Source organism: Hoplias malabaricus, chromosome 1, assembly GCF_029633855.1.
Source record: "Hoplias malabaricus isolate fHopMal1 chromosome 1, fHopMal1.hap1, whole genome shotgun sequence".
In the NCBI taxonomy this organism is placed as follows: Eukaryota; Metazoa; Chordata; class Actinopteri; order Characiformes; family Erythrinidae; genus Hoplias; species Hoplias malabaricus.
In genome coordinates, this window is record NC_089800.1 from 40,371,738 (window position 1) to 40,388,956 (window position 17,219).

The 17,219-nt window shown below is 38.2% G+C and overlaps 1 protein-coding gene across 4 annotated transcripts in view; it reads right to left on the bottom strand.

The window, feature by feature from the left end:
- Positions 1 to 365: 365 nt before the first annotated feature.
- The window catches only part of zgc:77784 (uncharacterized protein LOC402947 homolog), a 52,945-nt gene continuing 36,091 nt past the window's right edge, over positions 366 to 17,219 (bottom strand). The window contains exons 12-27 of one of the 4 annotated variants that reach the window (XM_066678094.1): positions 11,602 to 11,768; positions 11,110 to 11,231; positions 10,730 to 10,946; positions 9,900 to 10,018; positions 9,642 to 9,819; positions 6,315 to 6,533; positions 6,177 to 6,219; positions 5,945 to 6,084; positions 5,572 to 5,841; positions 5,339 to 5,453; positions 3,383 to 3,595; positions 2,445 to 2,608; positions 2,194 to 2,307; positions 1,920 to 2,063; positions 1,631 to 1,770; positions 366 to 1,141 (exon numbers count right to left, since the gene is read on the bottom strand). In XM_066678094.1, coding sequence (XP_066534191.1) covers positions 1,130 to 1,141; positions 1,631 to 1,770; positions 1,920 to 2,063; positions 2,194 to 2,307; positions 2,445 to 2,608; positions 3,383 to 3,595; positions 5,339 to 5,453; positions 5,572 to 5,841; positions 5,945 to 6,084; positions 6,177 to 6,219; positions 6,315 to 6,533; positions 9,642 to 9,819; positions 9,900 to 10,018; positions 10,730 to 10,946; positions 11,110 to 11,231; positions 11,602 to 11,768 — 2,377 coding nt within the window. In that variant the 3' untranslated portion in view covers positions 366 to 1,129. Of the gene's footprint in view, positions 1,142 to 1,630; positions 1,771 to 1,919; positions 2,064 to 2,193; positions 2,308 to 2,444; positions 2,609 to 2,632; positions 3,596 to 5,338; positions 5,457 to 5,571; positions 5,842 to 5,944; positions 6,085 to 6,176; positions 6,220 to 6,314; positions 6,534 to 9,641; positions 9,820 to 9,899; positions 10,019 to 10,729; positions 10,947 to 11,109; positions 11,232 to 11,601; positions 11,769 to 17,219 lie in introns of those variants that run through there. The other 3 variants (XM_066678093.1, XM_066678092.1, XM_066678095.1) reach the window with 3 other exon arrangements.

Genomic DNA, 17,219 nt, shown 5'->3' on the forward strand with positions numbered 1-17,219 from the left:
CAACGACCATCTGCCCGTCTCATTGTGTGTCCTTGTGTTTGTTTTGCCATGTGCTTTAATTATGCTTTGTTCCTTTGCTTCATCGTTAGACATTGTCTTGGTAATGTGTGTTGTGTCTGGTTTTTGTCCGTGACCAAGTCTGATTATTTACGTTTGAATTCATTTCCACAGTGTTTCACTTTTGTTGTAAGTAATCTCCACATTCGCACCTGCATCCTGTCTCCTCGTCTTGTTCAGTGTTACACTGATGATGTTTAAAAAGAAGAGCTTTTTTTTAAATCTTCATTCGTTGTTTGAACATTCAAACAGTATGTGAACTCTTTTTGAAAAGAATGAACAGACATGGTGGTATAAAAAACATCACATTTGTTTTATTGTGTTTTCCTGTAGAGGACATAACCAGATTAATGCTAATGTGGCTAACAGCGAATGGTGATCTCATTTGCATAATACTAACACTTCTGCTAACTTTCATTCAGTATTAGCAACGTTAGCATTTTCAGTATTTCTTTGAAACAACTGTACAGTACACACGTTGAGCACGGCAGAAGAGACTCTTCTGTTGAATGGGCAAAAGTTTGCAGCGTGGATAGATTTGAAGCAGGAGGTTCAGTGATGGTGGAAATTCACAGAAAAGACTCTGTACTTCTGTTCTACTCTACCATACCACTCTGATCTGATGGGCTTTGTTTGCATAAACTGTGTCTGATAACACTGTCTTGTATTACTGTATAGCACAATATAAACATCAACCATGGCATTACATGTAAACATCAAGGTGTACATGTAAACAGCAATTACATTCAGAAACAGTTTGTTAGACAAAAATATTATCATGACTGGTTTTTTCCCCTTGTTGGCTTCCTCTCACAAAAACAAAAACAAAAACAAACAAACAAACAAACAGGTATCTATATACACATAAAGGCAGGGCATTAACATTTTGTAGAGCTTAGAAAAACATAAATAAGTAAATAAATAAACATGACTGAAGATGTGGATGAGAATCACATACACTTGCATGGCTCTTGTGTTCTACTGGCCTCTGATTCAAAGAAAGCAGGTTGGAGCTCTAAGGAGAGATGGCACAGCAGGATGCTAAGGACAAATTCATCATCTCCCTCCTCTCTCATATTACGTTCTGTAAACAAATAAGCACATGATTACATAAACTGCTGGCGAACGATAGCTAACACCACAAGAGCTAAAAAGCTGTCTTCGATGCCTACCGTTCCAAACATATACAAGTAGTATTGATTTTTTTGGTCAAATCTCTAGTGCTTCTATTTTAAAACATTATTGTTTTACTATGAACATCCAGTTATGAGCCTAGTGACTAAACATGCTTCGTTTTAAAGACATTCGTTCCACTGCTGCTTATTGATCGCTACTCCGCGGCATATTTGTTTCTTGGCGAGTTGTGACTGCGGTAATTATCTAATTTAACGTTATTGATCCAGGCAGTGTGAATATATGCACCCTAAGTGTGAGTTTATGTGTTTGCGTATGAAATACGCATGTTTTCAAGCAGCCTGGTTCAATAGGCCTAAATTAGCGAAATTACTCAGGAATCACAACACGTTTATGAACACATTCACAAGCACAACTCCACCAAAATCCTAACCCCCACCTCATGTCTCTTCCGGGCTGCTCCTGAGTTGCGGGAGGCTGTGGAGGAGAGGGAAGAGGGACTTCCAACAGGAGAGCCGTGACTGGACACTTGACTCCTGGACACCATATTCATCTTACAGTACTGTATTAACTCCTCATCTGTACAAAATATGATAATAAAAATCTTTTAAGAAAAGCAATGTGGAAAACATTTCAGTGACCTGTTCAAATTTGTTTAGAGCCATTAATTGCTTCACCACTTCCTGGAAAATTGACCCTATTTGCCAGGATGCAGTATGAATGCTGACCTTCTGTACTCCACTGGCTGGCAGCTCTCCGCTCCGCTCTCCTCTCTTGGCAGGATGGGGGCATTTTGCTGCCGTTCTCCAGCATAGCAGCCAGCTGCTTCAGGGAGTCTTCCGCAGGAGGAGGCTCAGGGGGAGGGGGCAGGTCTATGCGGAAAACCAAAAAGATGAGTTAGCCATCCAAGTAAATAGCAGCAGGGAACAGTGGCATGTACTGTATATAACTCAGAGTTATAGTGAAAGGACCAAGTCAGCATCACTGCATATTTTTCCTGACCTCCTGGTTTTAAGACTTCTCTTCTCCGCCCCTCTCTGGGTGATTTCTTTTTGGGCCTTGGCTGGTGAATGGGTGACGAAATAGATTTCTCAGGTGGAAATGAGGCCAAGTCTCCTTTTTAAGCATCAAATCAGAGAAAGATATAACACAAATAAAGAATATGTAAAATGTTAGTCAAAGAAAGGTACTTTTTATCCTAATGATTGCATATAGTACTTGCAAGGAGACTCTTTACCTGACTGAGTTCTTACCTATTAAATGCTTAGTGTTCTCAGACAGCATCTCCTCTATTTGGTCAATGTCTCTCCATTGTCCTGTCAGATGAGGAAGGCTGGCACTATGAGATTCCTGGCTCGTTAGGAGGTTTGGGTTGGACAGAGGTAACTGGGATATAAGCGTGCATGGGACCTTTCTGCTGGATAAACATAAGCCCAGGAACATTTGAATTAAAGAAAAAATTATTTGTATCAGGGCATAAATATATTAATGGACTACTTTATTACTGTAAACAGGCTCAGAAATGCTATGAGCCAAACCCCTGGTGGTACTGCAATGCAGAAAACCATACAGATGCAGGTTAGGAGCTTCAATTGTTGTTCACATCAAGCATTAGATTGGGGTAAAAAAATGTAGACTATGGCAGAGTTAATGGTGAAAGGCAGGGTGGTGTGAATATTTGAGAATCTGCTGATCAACCTCCATTGAGCGCTGCTGGTGGAGACACATTGATGATGAGCAAAGTTTTTGCATGAAAAATGAAGTGTGACAATCCAACTTCTTAAAAGAACTGAGGCAGATTCTCCAAGCCACTCAGTAAAACTACTAATCTAATTTCTTTATAAAAACTGTACCTAGGAATAATATTTAAGAAAAGAGAAAAAAAGCCCATGGTCGTCACATATAATATTGACTTTCTTTCGTTTATTAATGTTTACTGCACATTGTTATCTTTTTCTCATCGCTATCCATTAAAAAAAATGTATCTCCATTTTTGTCCGTTTTTATTTTAATACACACCACACAGCAGCACCTGTCCTTCACACTGTGTGACAATTTTATGAAGAATGGACCAATATAAATGCTCCAAAGTCTTTTTACACTGACTTTCTGTAAAGTTGCTATTTTGTGAGATACATGTTTTGATTGGTTAGCAAGATGTGTGTGTTTGCATGTAAAAGTGTCACTGTACTGTGGCAGGAGATCTGGGTGCTGTAGGCGTGGGTTAGCTGGCTGACGTTCTTCTTGAGGAGATGGTGTGGGGACACTTGAAGTCTGCTGGATGTAATTGGTGCCTTGACCAGACGGCTCTCTTCTCAAAGGTAGTGTGGCTGCATTTTCCAAACCATCAAATAGATACGTCCTTTCTGGCAGAGGAGGACACCAGTCTTCGTCATCTTCCAAGCTACAATATATAGAAAAACATGAAGCTCATACCATAAAAATCAGTATATGATTTCATACATAATATAAATATGTAAATGTTACAGCACACACAAACTACATACTACATAAACCAGAGCACTGAACATTGAACTAAGGCATGTTGGACAGAAAAAGTATTGGCTATCACAAGACCAAATACACATAGTTAGTGTGTGGCAGGGATGTAGTTAATAAACTACTAAATATTCCATCAAAATGCCAAGACAGAACATGTTTACTGAATTAAATAAATCCTCATCAAAACAAACCCATCTCTGAGGGCAACAGTCCAAATGTGAAAAGAAAAAACGTTAAAGGTGCACGCTGATGTGCCTCATTGCACTGGATTTTTGCCAGCAGCTATTAGGAAAGGCTCAGCTGTGCCTGGTGGCCTGAGTCTCAGCCTGCTTGTTCCCTCAGCGTGACACTCAGGCTCTGGCTTAAGCACTAACTTCATTAGCCTCTGTCATTGTAAGCTCTGATGTCCGAGAAGAGTTCTGTTTTTATTGCACTTTCTCTGTCTTATTTACTGGGAGCGGTTCAGCACAAGAACAGCTAACTGAGAAATGTGTCAGAAATGATCTAGGAGAAGAGATGCAGATTGCAATGGGTGCTAATGGTTTTGGAACAAATACCACAAATTAATACTAAATAAAAAAAACTATAAATAACAAAAAATAAACATTGGATTAGGTTATGCATAAAGTAACATTTATTCATCCATTATCTGTAACCACTTATCCAGTTCAGGGTCACGGTGGGTCCAGAGCCTACCTGGAATCATTGGGCGCAAGGCGGGAATACACCCTGGAGGGGGCGCCAGTCCTTCACAGGGCAACACACACTCAGACACTCACACCTACGGACACTTTTGAGTTGCCAATGCACCTACTAACGTGTGTTTTTGCACTGTGGGAGGAAACCGGAGCCCCCTAGAGGAAACCCAAACGGACACAGGGAGAACACACCAAACTCCTCACAGTCAGTCACCAGAAGTGGGAATCGAACCCACAACCTCCAGGCCCCTGGAGCTGTGTGACTGCGACACTACCTGCTGCACCACCATGCCGCCCATAAAGTAACATAATAAAATAATATTAGGAATACCTACTGTATATGCACTTACTGTCCGTTTTATCAGCTCAACTGACCATACAGGACCACTTTGTATTCTACAAAAGTGTGTGTGGATCAGACACAGTGGTGCTTCTTGAGAATTTTTCCATTGCCCACTCTGTTAGACAGTTTAGTACTTTGCTGGTTGACATCTTAGATGTAAAGTCAGAGATAGTAGCTCATCTGTTGTTGCACAGTTTGTGTTGGTCGTTCTGTGGAAACAGGATGCTGCCCACAGGAGGAAATTTTTGGTTGGTGGTCCAGCAGTTACACTGAGGGGTTTAAAACCTAAAAAAGTGTCTAGCAGCCCTTCCGTATCTATTCCACTCGCACCAACACATCTTCACCACGTCAATGTCATATCTGCTCTGTGGTGGTCCTGTGGAGGTCCTGACCACTGAAGAGCGGGTTGAAGATAAAAAAAAATATGCAGAGAAACATGTGGACTACTGTCTGTAATTTTAGAACTACAAAGTGCAGCTGTATGGTCAGTGGAGCTGATAAAATAACCAATGAGTGTAGATACATGGTAAGTGTTCCTAAATCACAGATTTTTCAGTTCATATATAATCCCACATAGGCGTGATGATGTTATGGAGGTTCTGACCTGTGCTGGTTTCTTTCTTGGTGTCTCTGTTCTCTGGATTTTGATGGTGGTAAAGACAGGACTTCAGACCAGGTAAATGTGCCAGGGCCGCAAGACTTCTGTATTCCTACATTAGCTGCTGTATTGCAAAAGTCACCATTACACAAGCCATGTAACAGCATATTAAATTGCCCACATCTTCATCTTGCATTTAACTGCACATTTTGACAGATCATGAAGTTAAGCCACAATACCTTTGCACGTTCTTGGGTATTGGAGTTTGGCATATTCAGCTGTGCTGTGGCCAGACTGAATGCTCCACTGGTCTAGGTCATGGCCCAGACTGAAAAGGTCGTTCTTAGAGAGGACCAGTGGGCTGCTGTAGGGGTCTGGACCCTGAGAGTACAAACTGCTTAGGTCATGCCGATCCTCATCAGCTGGATTGATTGTGCTGTAAATGGGACACTCATTGGACGTTGGGCTGTATGCATCACTCTGTTTCAGGAAGTTGGTGATCCCGACAGCTGGGAAACAAATGAAAGTGTTAACATGAATGAATGAATATGTATGGAATAGTAAATTGCATGGAAATTATATACATCTCTCATGATCTAAGAGAGCCCTTACCGTTATAGTATCTGTCTGAGGAATCATGCTGACCAGAGCAACAGGTCATGGAGTCTTTGCTGGTATGTGTGAGGCTGCTTGTTGGCCAAGAGTCCGCCAGCCATGGGTAGTTACCCATATTTGATCCAAGCACACATGGCCTACAGAACAATAATGCTGGTATGGTAAATTCATATAGACAAAACCTATTTAAAAAATTTTAAATCATGTCAAAGATCTCTCACATCCATACCTTCCATTGATAAGTCCTGATCCATCACTGTGGGAGAGTCCAACTAAGGCAAGAACATAGAGATATGCTAATTTATATCTGTACGACAATTTAGGAAGACCCAGAGAATAAGATTAGGTTATTTCAGTTGCCACCTACCTGCAGGTGTGTAGGCAAATGAAGTGGCATAGTGGCCAAGTTCTTTTCTCCTTCTTCGTCTGCAGTAGATCCATGCACTGAAACCCATAAGTACCATCCAAGAGGCTCCACCCAATCCAGCAATGAAGGCTGGCTGTCGGACTACCCCAGAAATCTGCTCAGAAAGACTAATGCTGTCATCATTCAGCACAGGCAATGAGGGCTCCCCCACAGGAGTTTCTATGGAAAAGACAGAATGTGAGACAGAGGGAGAGAGAATATTGAAACACATTACAAAAATATATGGGAGGCATTCTGGATGTGAACAAAAGCCAATAAACAAATATCTTAACATCAAGTTCATAAATGGCCAAGTTAAAAGTATTTAGACATCTGCTTGGTCATATGGCTAAGTGTGTTGAGATGCTTCTCCAGCAGTTTTAAAAAACATGGTGGCAGGTTGCAAGTTCAACAAAATAGCCATGTGCTGTGTTTGGCATCAAATTAGTGGCATGACGCACAATGGCAGAAAGACACATTAGATGAGGCTTTTATTTAATTAGTGAGGAAATCAAAACTGCAGTAACTAAACAGTGACAGATTTTTGTTATTTTAGCTGTGTATTCTACTACACTGAAACTGAATAATGACCATGATGTTAATGTGCAGAACGTTACATATAATTAGGGTGATTACAGTATATTGAATAAAACATAAATAGCCATTATCATACATAGTCTCCACAAATGTAAACAAACATTAATACAATCTTAAAAACATGTCAGGTTTACTGCTGGTAAACCCTTTGAGATCCATCAGTGCTTGGTATATGCATAGATATCTTATCTGGTGAGGATCTAAATGGTCTGTAATGGGGGGTTATCTGCTTGTTTCTGGGGCTCTCTACTTGACTTCAGAAAGTAAATCACATGCTACAAAACAAAGTGTAGACTGTTTGCCTTCCACAAGATTCCACATCAGTTTGAGCAATATGTTCTAACAAAGCCCATTTCAGTGTTCTACAAAACCTATATGCATATAAAACGTAAATCATTCATTATTTGTAACCCTTATCCGGTTCAGGGCCGCGGTGGGTCCAGAGCCTACCCGGAATCAAATGCTCTTTGAAAAAATTGCCAATTTTGAATTTGATACCAGTGACACATTCCAAACAAAGTTGGAATATGTGCATGTTTGCCAGTGTTGCATCACCTTCTTTTAACAATACTCTGTAAATGTTTGGAAAGTAATTAGTCCAACTGCTATAGTTCTGAAAGTGAAATGTTTTCTTGTTCTTGCTTGAAATAGGATTTCAGCTTCTCAACCTCTCAGGGTATCCATTATAGTGTTTTTTGTTTCATAATGCACCAATTGTTTTTCAATGAGTGACAAGTCTGGACTGGTTTAGTACACTTTAGACTCTTTACTAAGGAGTCATGCTGTTGTAAACCATGCAGAATGTGGGCTGACCTTATCTTACTGGAATACTGATCTGTTGCTTATTAATCTAATTTATTTCTTGTAGTATTACATAATGTAAGTAGGAATATTCAATTTGCATATGTATTCAGGAATATTTGTAATAAATATTAAAGAAAATAAATTAAGCATTTGAATTTAGTCTAACTTATATTTAAATATTCAAAATACAGTTGCCATTTTGGAATCCTTAAGAAAAAGCTTCAGTGTTTGTTCAAAAGCAGTTTTAAAATCAGTGCACACCATGTAGCTTGTAGAAAGTCTTTAAAAAGAAACCCATGAAGACTTTTTTACAAAATGACTTCTTTAGAAAACACATGGGTAGACTGGTAAATCAATGTGGCGAGCCAATTTCTTATCTCAGTTAATCTTTTGCGGGGTGATTGACCTGAACACTCTTCAGTGGACATGTTCACGAGAGATAAGCTTGGCATGAGTGCTGTACTGGAATCGTATACGTGCTTTAAAATTAACAGAAAATTACACTTAATTTTTGTTTTCTGGATTTTACCTCAAATCCAGCAAACAGAATCTGTATAAAGAAGATTCCCCAAATAAATAAATCTAAATTTGGTAGATTGAAGACATTTTTAATATAAATTTTTCATATATATTTTTTTCATTATTTGTTATTTATAAGATTATTCTTCCTTTTAAAATAATCAAGTGAGATATATATCAAAATGAAATAAAGAATAGAAAAAGAAGAAATCTGGACTTTCCCCAGAAAAAGCCCAGCTGGATTTCTTAATAAGCCCAGTTAATGTTTTATTTCTTGAAAACAAAATTAATCATCTATAAATTTATTAACAACAACACATAAATAATAACAGACAAATAAACACTAAGACTGCCAAGGAACTGTATTAAATATGTATAAATAATACAATGTGTTCCTTAAAAAGTTGCAAGTATACTCTGAATATATGATGATAAAATAAAATAAATGTTTATGTACTGTAATGATAAACATTATCAAATACCTTTATGACAGTGTATTATCATGTAGCCATCATTATGGTCATTACATTTTCCAAATGGATAGGTTACAACACTAGTCACTTGCTCATTTTAAAATCCAAAGCAATAGGTCACAGGTTTCTAAACCTGGTCAATGAGTACTCTCTGTTCTGCACATTTTAATGATATCCTGCTCTGACCCACACTTGGATTAGGTGTGTTGGGAGCCGAGGACATATTAAAATATGCAGGCCAGGATGTACTCTAGGACATGTGAGTTCTAAGGTAGAGCCAAAACAAGATGGAAAAAACCCCAAAAAACCCAGCCATACTTACTGCATATTAGAGTGGAAGCAAATTCATATTCAAATTCAAATTCATATTTAAGTTGTAACTGTATGTCTACTGTAGGCAAAATATTTATTTCACATATTTCAAGCTGTCAAAACTGTTTTGCGTTAGAGCTCAGACATTTATACCTGAATGGATTCTACAGTTTTGAACAAAATGCTGTGATATGCTGTAGCCTGTCACATCTAATAACTCTCACCCAGATCTCAGAGACAGCTGGGAGAAGATGTTTCTCCTTATTCTCACAATTCCCATACAATTTTGAAAACTTGAATGCTGAAACCAACACTGATCAAGTATTTTATTAAAATATTTCAAATAGTGATCTATTTTGATGTCTAATTGACATTTAGTTTCTAAGATGAGCCTCTAAAAATTATGCTTTCAAGCTCATACTACTCAAAGGCTTTATTATCCCACCTACAGAACTCACACAGTGCAAACGCATGCTATTTCATGACAGATGTGTTACAGGATCTGATTAGATGAATTATTACTTCTTTGTCCATTCCAACATTTTGCTCTTTTACCTGGATATGTTCTATTTCAAATACTCACTAAGGAAGATGAAGACAGGACGGCTGGCTGCCCCTACTCCTAATCTGGTCACGGCCGTCACCTGCACACGGTAAAGCATCTCTGGCATCAGGCCTTCTAACAATGCCCAGAGAACTCGCCCATCCACACTTCTGTTTATCTGCTGTTGGATCCCAGACTCATTTCCTATGCACCATACCTGTACACAGCACCACAACTTATGGACCACCTTTCACATTAAGTTTGAGGAGAATGTGGAAAATTAGCTACAATCCTCACCTTGTACTCCAGGATGGGCTCATCTTGCTCATCACTGATTGGGGGCTCCCAGGATACCCGCACGGTAGAGCTGTTGCCCAGCTGTGCCACATTCACTGCCTGTGGGGGGCCACTTAGCACTGGCATATCAGAAGATTATAACACACTCAATTATCCATAAAAGGACAGGATTATTATTAGAGAGGTTCTTAAACTGATTATGTAATCAGTTAGTTAATATATTAAAGTTACATTCAATTGAAATTATATTTCATTAGGTTTGAGAGTAAGTGTAGGAAATATAACAATATTAATTTATAATGAATAATGTATTGCATCATAACATGCATTTCAAAGTATAACAAGAAACTAGAACATAACATGGACTGCATCAATTTGTTTTGGATTTGCTGCTCTACAGAGAGATGTGTCATAAAAAGTATTATGTTGTTAATGTTTTGCCATATCTACCACTATTTGGGTTGTCTAATTCTGACTTATTTATTCAGATTATTTAAAAATGTTAAAACCATGGAAAAGTGTAAAGGATGATGTTCGTTCTATAATTGAAAGTTTTGAATCCAAATTGCCAACAATTTTCTCTGCTCTCTTCAAAGACCTATGGTCACAAATAAGACGTACAGACATGTAAAGATGTCTGTACGCTTTATGTGTCCTAAAATGGTACTGAGGTGACTCAAGTTAAGAATTTACAGCGTAGATGATGTATTACAAATGGCTTTGGAGTTGCTGAGGCAGTTGTCAGTATGTCTAGCTTAAGGAGGTATCATGTGTAAACATACAAACTGAACCGACTTAAATAACTGGTTAAAAATCAAAGCAAGCCTTACCCTCCTCTGGGGTGTGAACCACTAACACTTCACTGTCCAATCCTTGGAATTCTTTGAAGTAGGGCCTCAATTTGAGCTCATACTTTGTGCCTCTGCGCAACTCTGATAAGACGACTGTGTGTTCTGGCCCTGCCTTTATGTCCTGAAACAGCCAGGCTTTGCCCAGTGGCCTGTACAGCAGCCGGTAGCCCTGAATATAGCGTGGTTCATGCTCAACCTAAAATAACACAACACATATATGGTAAATGCAGTAGACTGTTATATTACATAATGTGTGTGATTATGCAATAGACAGTTATATGGTTGGATGTGTGATTATGCAGTAGACTGTTATATGGTGTGGTGTGTGATTTATTCAGATCATTAAGTCATGTGCTTACAGTCCATGATATCTGCACACTGTTGGGGGTGAGAATCTCTGGAGACTGCAGATACACTTTGACTTCTGCTAAATCTGTCTGTATACGCCTGTGATCAATTGATGGACCACTGGGACTGCCGTCTGAAATGCACATTCATGTATACACATGCATACATACACACAATAAAGAATTAGGGAAACACTGATATGTGAACTATGAATCAATGTCGTAAATATATATAAAAAAAAATGGGGCTAGCATTGCAGAGAAATATAACATTTATTTCTATAGTGTTACTTATGCAGTAACATGAATAATAGGCATTTATTTTAACACACTAGCTAGCAATATATAAACATTCTGTTATTCTACAGTGCAATATATACATGGATAAATATCAGCAATATTGTTATAATCTGTCCATAACCATTTATAAAATATATCTAATATTTGGACATCATCTTTAATACTTAGCACATGCCAGCGTTCACATGTAATCTTCATACATACCAAGTGTTCTGACGGGCTCTGAGATGGGACTGGGGTCACTCAGGCCATAGGAGTTGACTGCTCTGACAATAAACAGGTATACAGTGTTGGGGTATAAACCAGTCACTGTGTGCTTCTCCTGCTTCACTTGGTCTGCTACAGTCTGCCATGTGCTGCCCACTGACTGACTGAAATATATAGAGAAAGAGAGAAAACACTTATCAACAATCAAAATTATCTAAATACATTTGGCACTTTTATCCAGTAAAATATGCTAATGTAAATGTGATTTAGCAGTAAATCTTTTGCTAAAGAACACTTCTGATAACACTAATGAAACATCCTGTCCTGCCTTGCCATCATTCCTCCCTGTCAAACTGCCTTTGTTTTTGTTTTGTTTCCTTGCTCCTCCCTTGTCATGTGTTGCATGACATGTGTGCTGCTCGCTGAACTTCCCTGTGTGTGTGTGTGTGTGTGTAGGAAATATTTCTTGGAGAAACCATCTTGCTTGAGGAGACGAGAGAACCCCTGTCTGAGTGGCTTTAACAGGAGGATGGATGAGTGTATGCTACCCAGGATGTCTTTTACTGATTTTAGATTGATATCACAGCATGCACACTCAGAGAATGAATGATAAAGGAGGACGCACAGCACAAATGTTAGTTACAAGCCAGTTACAATTCTTGTCAGGAGCAGACATCTACTTTTATAATTTTCCACATTAAGTAGAAAGAGTTGCATTAAATGTGTGAAGCCACTGTAGCAGCTGGCTCAGAAAGGGGCGTACTTTCAAGAGTAGGCTGTGTGTGCCTAGTTCATCAGTAGTTGTTGTCAAAGTTGATGACATTGAAAACTTTCAGCTGTATATTTTTTTTTTGTTGCTGCTCACTCAGTCTATGTCTCTGGCTCCTCCACGTTCTTATGGGTTGGAGGCAACTGGTAGAAGGAGAGGAGGAGGACAGGAGCAATGGCATAATATTCTGGACGCAGCCTTTGTCTTGTCTCTGGCTTGGCTTTGGGTGTGAAGTAGTTTTCTTGTGAGTACCATTAGGGTTGTGTTCACAGTATGTATTCTAGCCATAGTTGCCTTAGTAGGTTTGTCCTGTCTTCAGGCATTGTCTCATAGTTTTAGCTTAGCTTTGTTCCTTGTTTTCTAGCCCTTTTGTTTAACATGGACTTAAATAAACCAAATCATTTTCACATCATCATCCAGCTGCCAAGCCTCCTTACTTACAAGTAATTAACTACATTTCATTTCAGCTACATTAAAAAAATCATATATAGCTGTTTTAAGTTAGATTTTTTTCCAGTTTAACTGTTGTTTTTCCATAACAGAAGATTGCTGAGGTAAAATACAGTACTCAACCCAGGTATTTTGTAATCCAAATCCTCATTCACTGTATATATATATATCATACGCTCTATATATATATATCTGTGTAAAAATAAAATTAAATGTGATTTTATATTTTTTGCGATTTCACAAATCCCCATTTTCAAATGACCAAAAAACATAAACTCTCTTTTACACACACACACACACACACACACACACACACACACACACACTCACTCCATGATTTTGTAAAGGACACTGGAATTGACTGGGCCCTTTTGCTGTGCACCACCAACAAATAAGGTCAGAGGCATCCAGCCACAGGCTGTGCGCACACATGCGAAAACTCTGAGCAGAGGAGCCTGTACTACACATCACAGCACCTCCTTAACAAGGTGTCAGAGCACAGCTAAATAATGACTTGGCCTCGGCTTCCAGCATCCCAGCTACTCCTTCATCCAGCCCAGCCCTTGGCTGCTCTCCCGATGGGGGAATAACAGAGTGCTGTCAGTTGGCTGGACTTAAAGAATGCCCAGAGGGGAGCTCCGTAACAGCTGCCCTGGGGATCTGATGGAAAGAGCTGAGTCTTTCCTGTACTTCCCCACTTCAGCTTAAACCTCCATCAACACTGACAGTCTCTGAATGGAGTTTCTCCAACAGCCATCACATTAATGAGACCTTCTGACACCAGACACCACCAAGAAAGGAAGTGGAGCGAAAAATCTAATCGTGAAATGTAATAAACAGGCTGGAATAGAAAAGCAGTTCATGAGACACATTCTATGCACAGAATCAGCCATACTAGTACTCATATGACAGCTGTGCTTAAGCATGAATACTACGCCTAAACACTGCAAATTCACTAATAGATGTTGCACTAAAGCAGGGGAAACTATATTATGCAGTGCTGTGAGTTGGGTTGTCATCTGAGGGTTTAGCTTTTTCCTTGTAAACTATTTGGCACATTACAGGTACAATTGTTGCTAACTCATTATTAATGCAAGCCCCAGGCACATGACTCCAGATCACGTTCCCATAGTCAAGGTGGCCGTTGTGTGGTGTGGTTATGTCTTTGAGTGAAAAGCACAGGACATTTTTGGCATTCAGTCAATCACAAAGCCTTGTTTTGATCGCTGTCAAAACTGAAAACCCATGGCATTTTTTAATGTCAAAAGTCAAGGGGATATTTTGAGGTGTGAGAGCCCTTTTGCATGGAGCACTCACAGAATTCCCTTTCTCTAATGCAAAGTACCCACTCAAAATCTTACTGCTCACAGATTCAATCCTCACGCTCAAGTTTATTCTGTTTACATGCAAAATATTCTGTCCTCAAACTTGGATTTTTGGCACAATATCTGCAACCTTAGCCAGTTAAATGGGTTACTGAAGTTGATCACTGAAACTCTTACTGCTATTCCTTTCCTCATTTTCACTGCTTGAAAAAAGCAATTACATGGAAATTACAAATATAAACTTATAAAAAATTACAAATATAAACTATATAAAAAATTACAAATATAAACTTATAAAAAATTACAAATATAAACTATATAAAAAATTACAAATATAAACTATATAAAAAATTGGGTTGATGAAAATGCATTTGGATTAGAAACACAATATTAGCCCAAATTCATGTGAAATGAAAATATGTGTGACATGATAAAGTTTTAATGGTGTTATTTGTTTTTTTTATTAGTATTTTGTTTTAGTCCTCAGATGAATAAAGGTACATGCTACTTAAGCAGTAACTCAGAATATCTCTAAATGTCTTAACAGTGTAAGAGTATGCAGATCAAGGCTGCATTCTGAAAATAAATCCTTTCTGATAATATTGTTCTCTCTTATGTCTATACCTAATTGCACTAATTTTAAACAGGGAAATCTATATTTTATTGTCAAATGTGAACAAGTAAATGAACTGTTTCATGATTGTCCACTATAAACCAAACAGACTGATGCAATTAATCATGATTATATTTGTAATCATCTGACAGCCCTAATATCTACATTTGATTCTACAATAAAATTTTCATTGATTTTCTGCAAACACTGATCATGGTTTTGTTTTGCTTATGGACCCACATTCTCATTTGTTGAACTGGCTTCTGTTTTTCCACATCAGGCAAAAGAGCTGAAACACCAAGTTGGCCATGTTACAAACAAATAAATAAAAAAAATAATAAAAAAAAAGACAGAAGTGGCCTAAATCTGATGTCTCTTCATATATGTCTCAGACGTGTTATCTGTATAGAAGTGTTAACAGCAAAGAACACACCGAATCTGACATTTTCAGTTTCAATACATATCTGATTTACAGAAATGCAACTCTGCCTGAAGAGCCAGATCTGACCTGCAGCTTTCATTACTTTTCTCCTTCATAATTACATGACAATGCATAAAGAATTTTTAAGAAGATTTCCCACAATTTTTAAGAAGTCTCATTTAGGAAGTTTCCCACAGTTTTTCAGAAACCCTTTGGACAGAACACACATGGAATTTTAATTCTGGATAAGTGTGCCATGTGAAGTGAAAATGTAATGTAAATGTTATTTCTGTTACATTCAGATATTTAAACTCAGATATATAGATATATAAAATCAGATATTTGTGTTGATTTTATTAAATTAGCTATAATTTAGTAACAAATAACAACTGATTATATCAAATAAAAATGTACTACTCAAATGTTCGACTGAGATTTTATTTTACCTCTTCTAGAAACAGTTAGTCTGGAGTGTGGGGATGCATATATTCAATGAAGATTAGAATTGTTGTAAAACTGTGTTTTTGTGTGTGTGTTAGTTCTTTCTCAAAAATTTGTTTTTCTCTGTATTAGTTTATCCTTGATTTTAAAGAAGAAGAAATACCGCTTACATTCTCACCTCTCTTCTCCTTAATATTACAGTATATTTCAGCATTAATGATACTTTCACAGATGTACAAATTACCTATGCATAAGCACTTATATAACTCCATACTTCATCAGACCCTAACTTTTGAACTCTAATCTCTTAATAACCTTGATGATCCTTGTTTTTTTGTCCCCAACAATCTCTGTCCATTATAAACAAAAACAGTCAGAAAACTTTAATTATCAGAACACAAAATACAGGTGCTGGTCATAAAATTAGAATATCATGAAAAAGATGATTTATTTCAGTAATTCCATTCAAAAAGTGAAACTTGTATATTATACTCATTCATTACACACAGACTGATATATTTCAATTGTTTATTTCTTTTAATTTGATGATTATAACTGACAACTTATGAAAACCCCAAATTCAGTATCTCAGAAAATTAGAATATTAGTTAAGACCAATACAAAAAAAGCATTTTTAGAAATGCTGGCCAAGTATGAACATGAAAAGTATGAGCATGTACAGCACTCAATACTTAGTTGGTGCTTTTTTTGCCTGAATTATTGTAGCACTGCTGCGTGGCATGGAGTCGATCAGTCTGTGGCACTGCCCAGGTGATATGAGAGCCCAGGTTGCTCTGATTGTGGCCTTCAGCTCTTCTGCATTTTTGGGTCTAGTGTATTGCATCTTCCTCTTCAAAATACCCCATAGAATTTCTATGGGATTAAGGTCAGGAGTTTGCTGGCCAATTAAGAACAGGGAGACCATGGTCCTTGAACCAGGTACTGGTAGCTTTGTCAGTGTGTAGGTGCCAAGTCCTGTAGAAAAATGAAATCTGCATCTCCATAAAGTTGGTCAGCAGCAGGAAGCATGAAGTGCTCTAAAACTTCCTGGTAGACGGCTGCTTTGACCTTAGACTGTTTTGGAAGCAAGACACTTCTGATGCTGTCTCTTGTTCAATAGTGGCTTGACACAAGGAATGCGACAGCTGAAACCCATGTCTTGCATACGTCTGTGTGTGGTGGTTCTTGAAGCACTGACTCCAGCTTCAGTCCAGTCTTTGTGAATCTCCCCCACACTTTTGAATGGGTTTTGGTTCACAATCTTGGTACCACATCTTTTCCTTCCTTTCGCCTCTCTATTAATGTGCTTGGACACAGAGCTCTGTGAACAGCCAGCCTCTTTACAATGACCTTTTGTGTCTTGCCCTACTTGCGTAAGGTGTCAGTGGTCACCTTTTGGAAAACTGTCAGGTCAGCAGTCTTCCCTATGATTGTGTAGCCTACAGAACTAGACTGTGAGACCATTTAAAGGCCTTTGCAGGTGTTTTGATTTAATTAGAAGATTAGAGTGTGGCACCAGGTGTCTTCAGTACTGAACCTTTTCACAATATTCTAATTCTCTGAGATACTGAATTTGGGGTTTTCATTAGTTGTCAG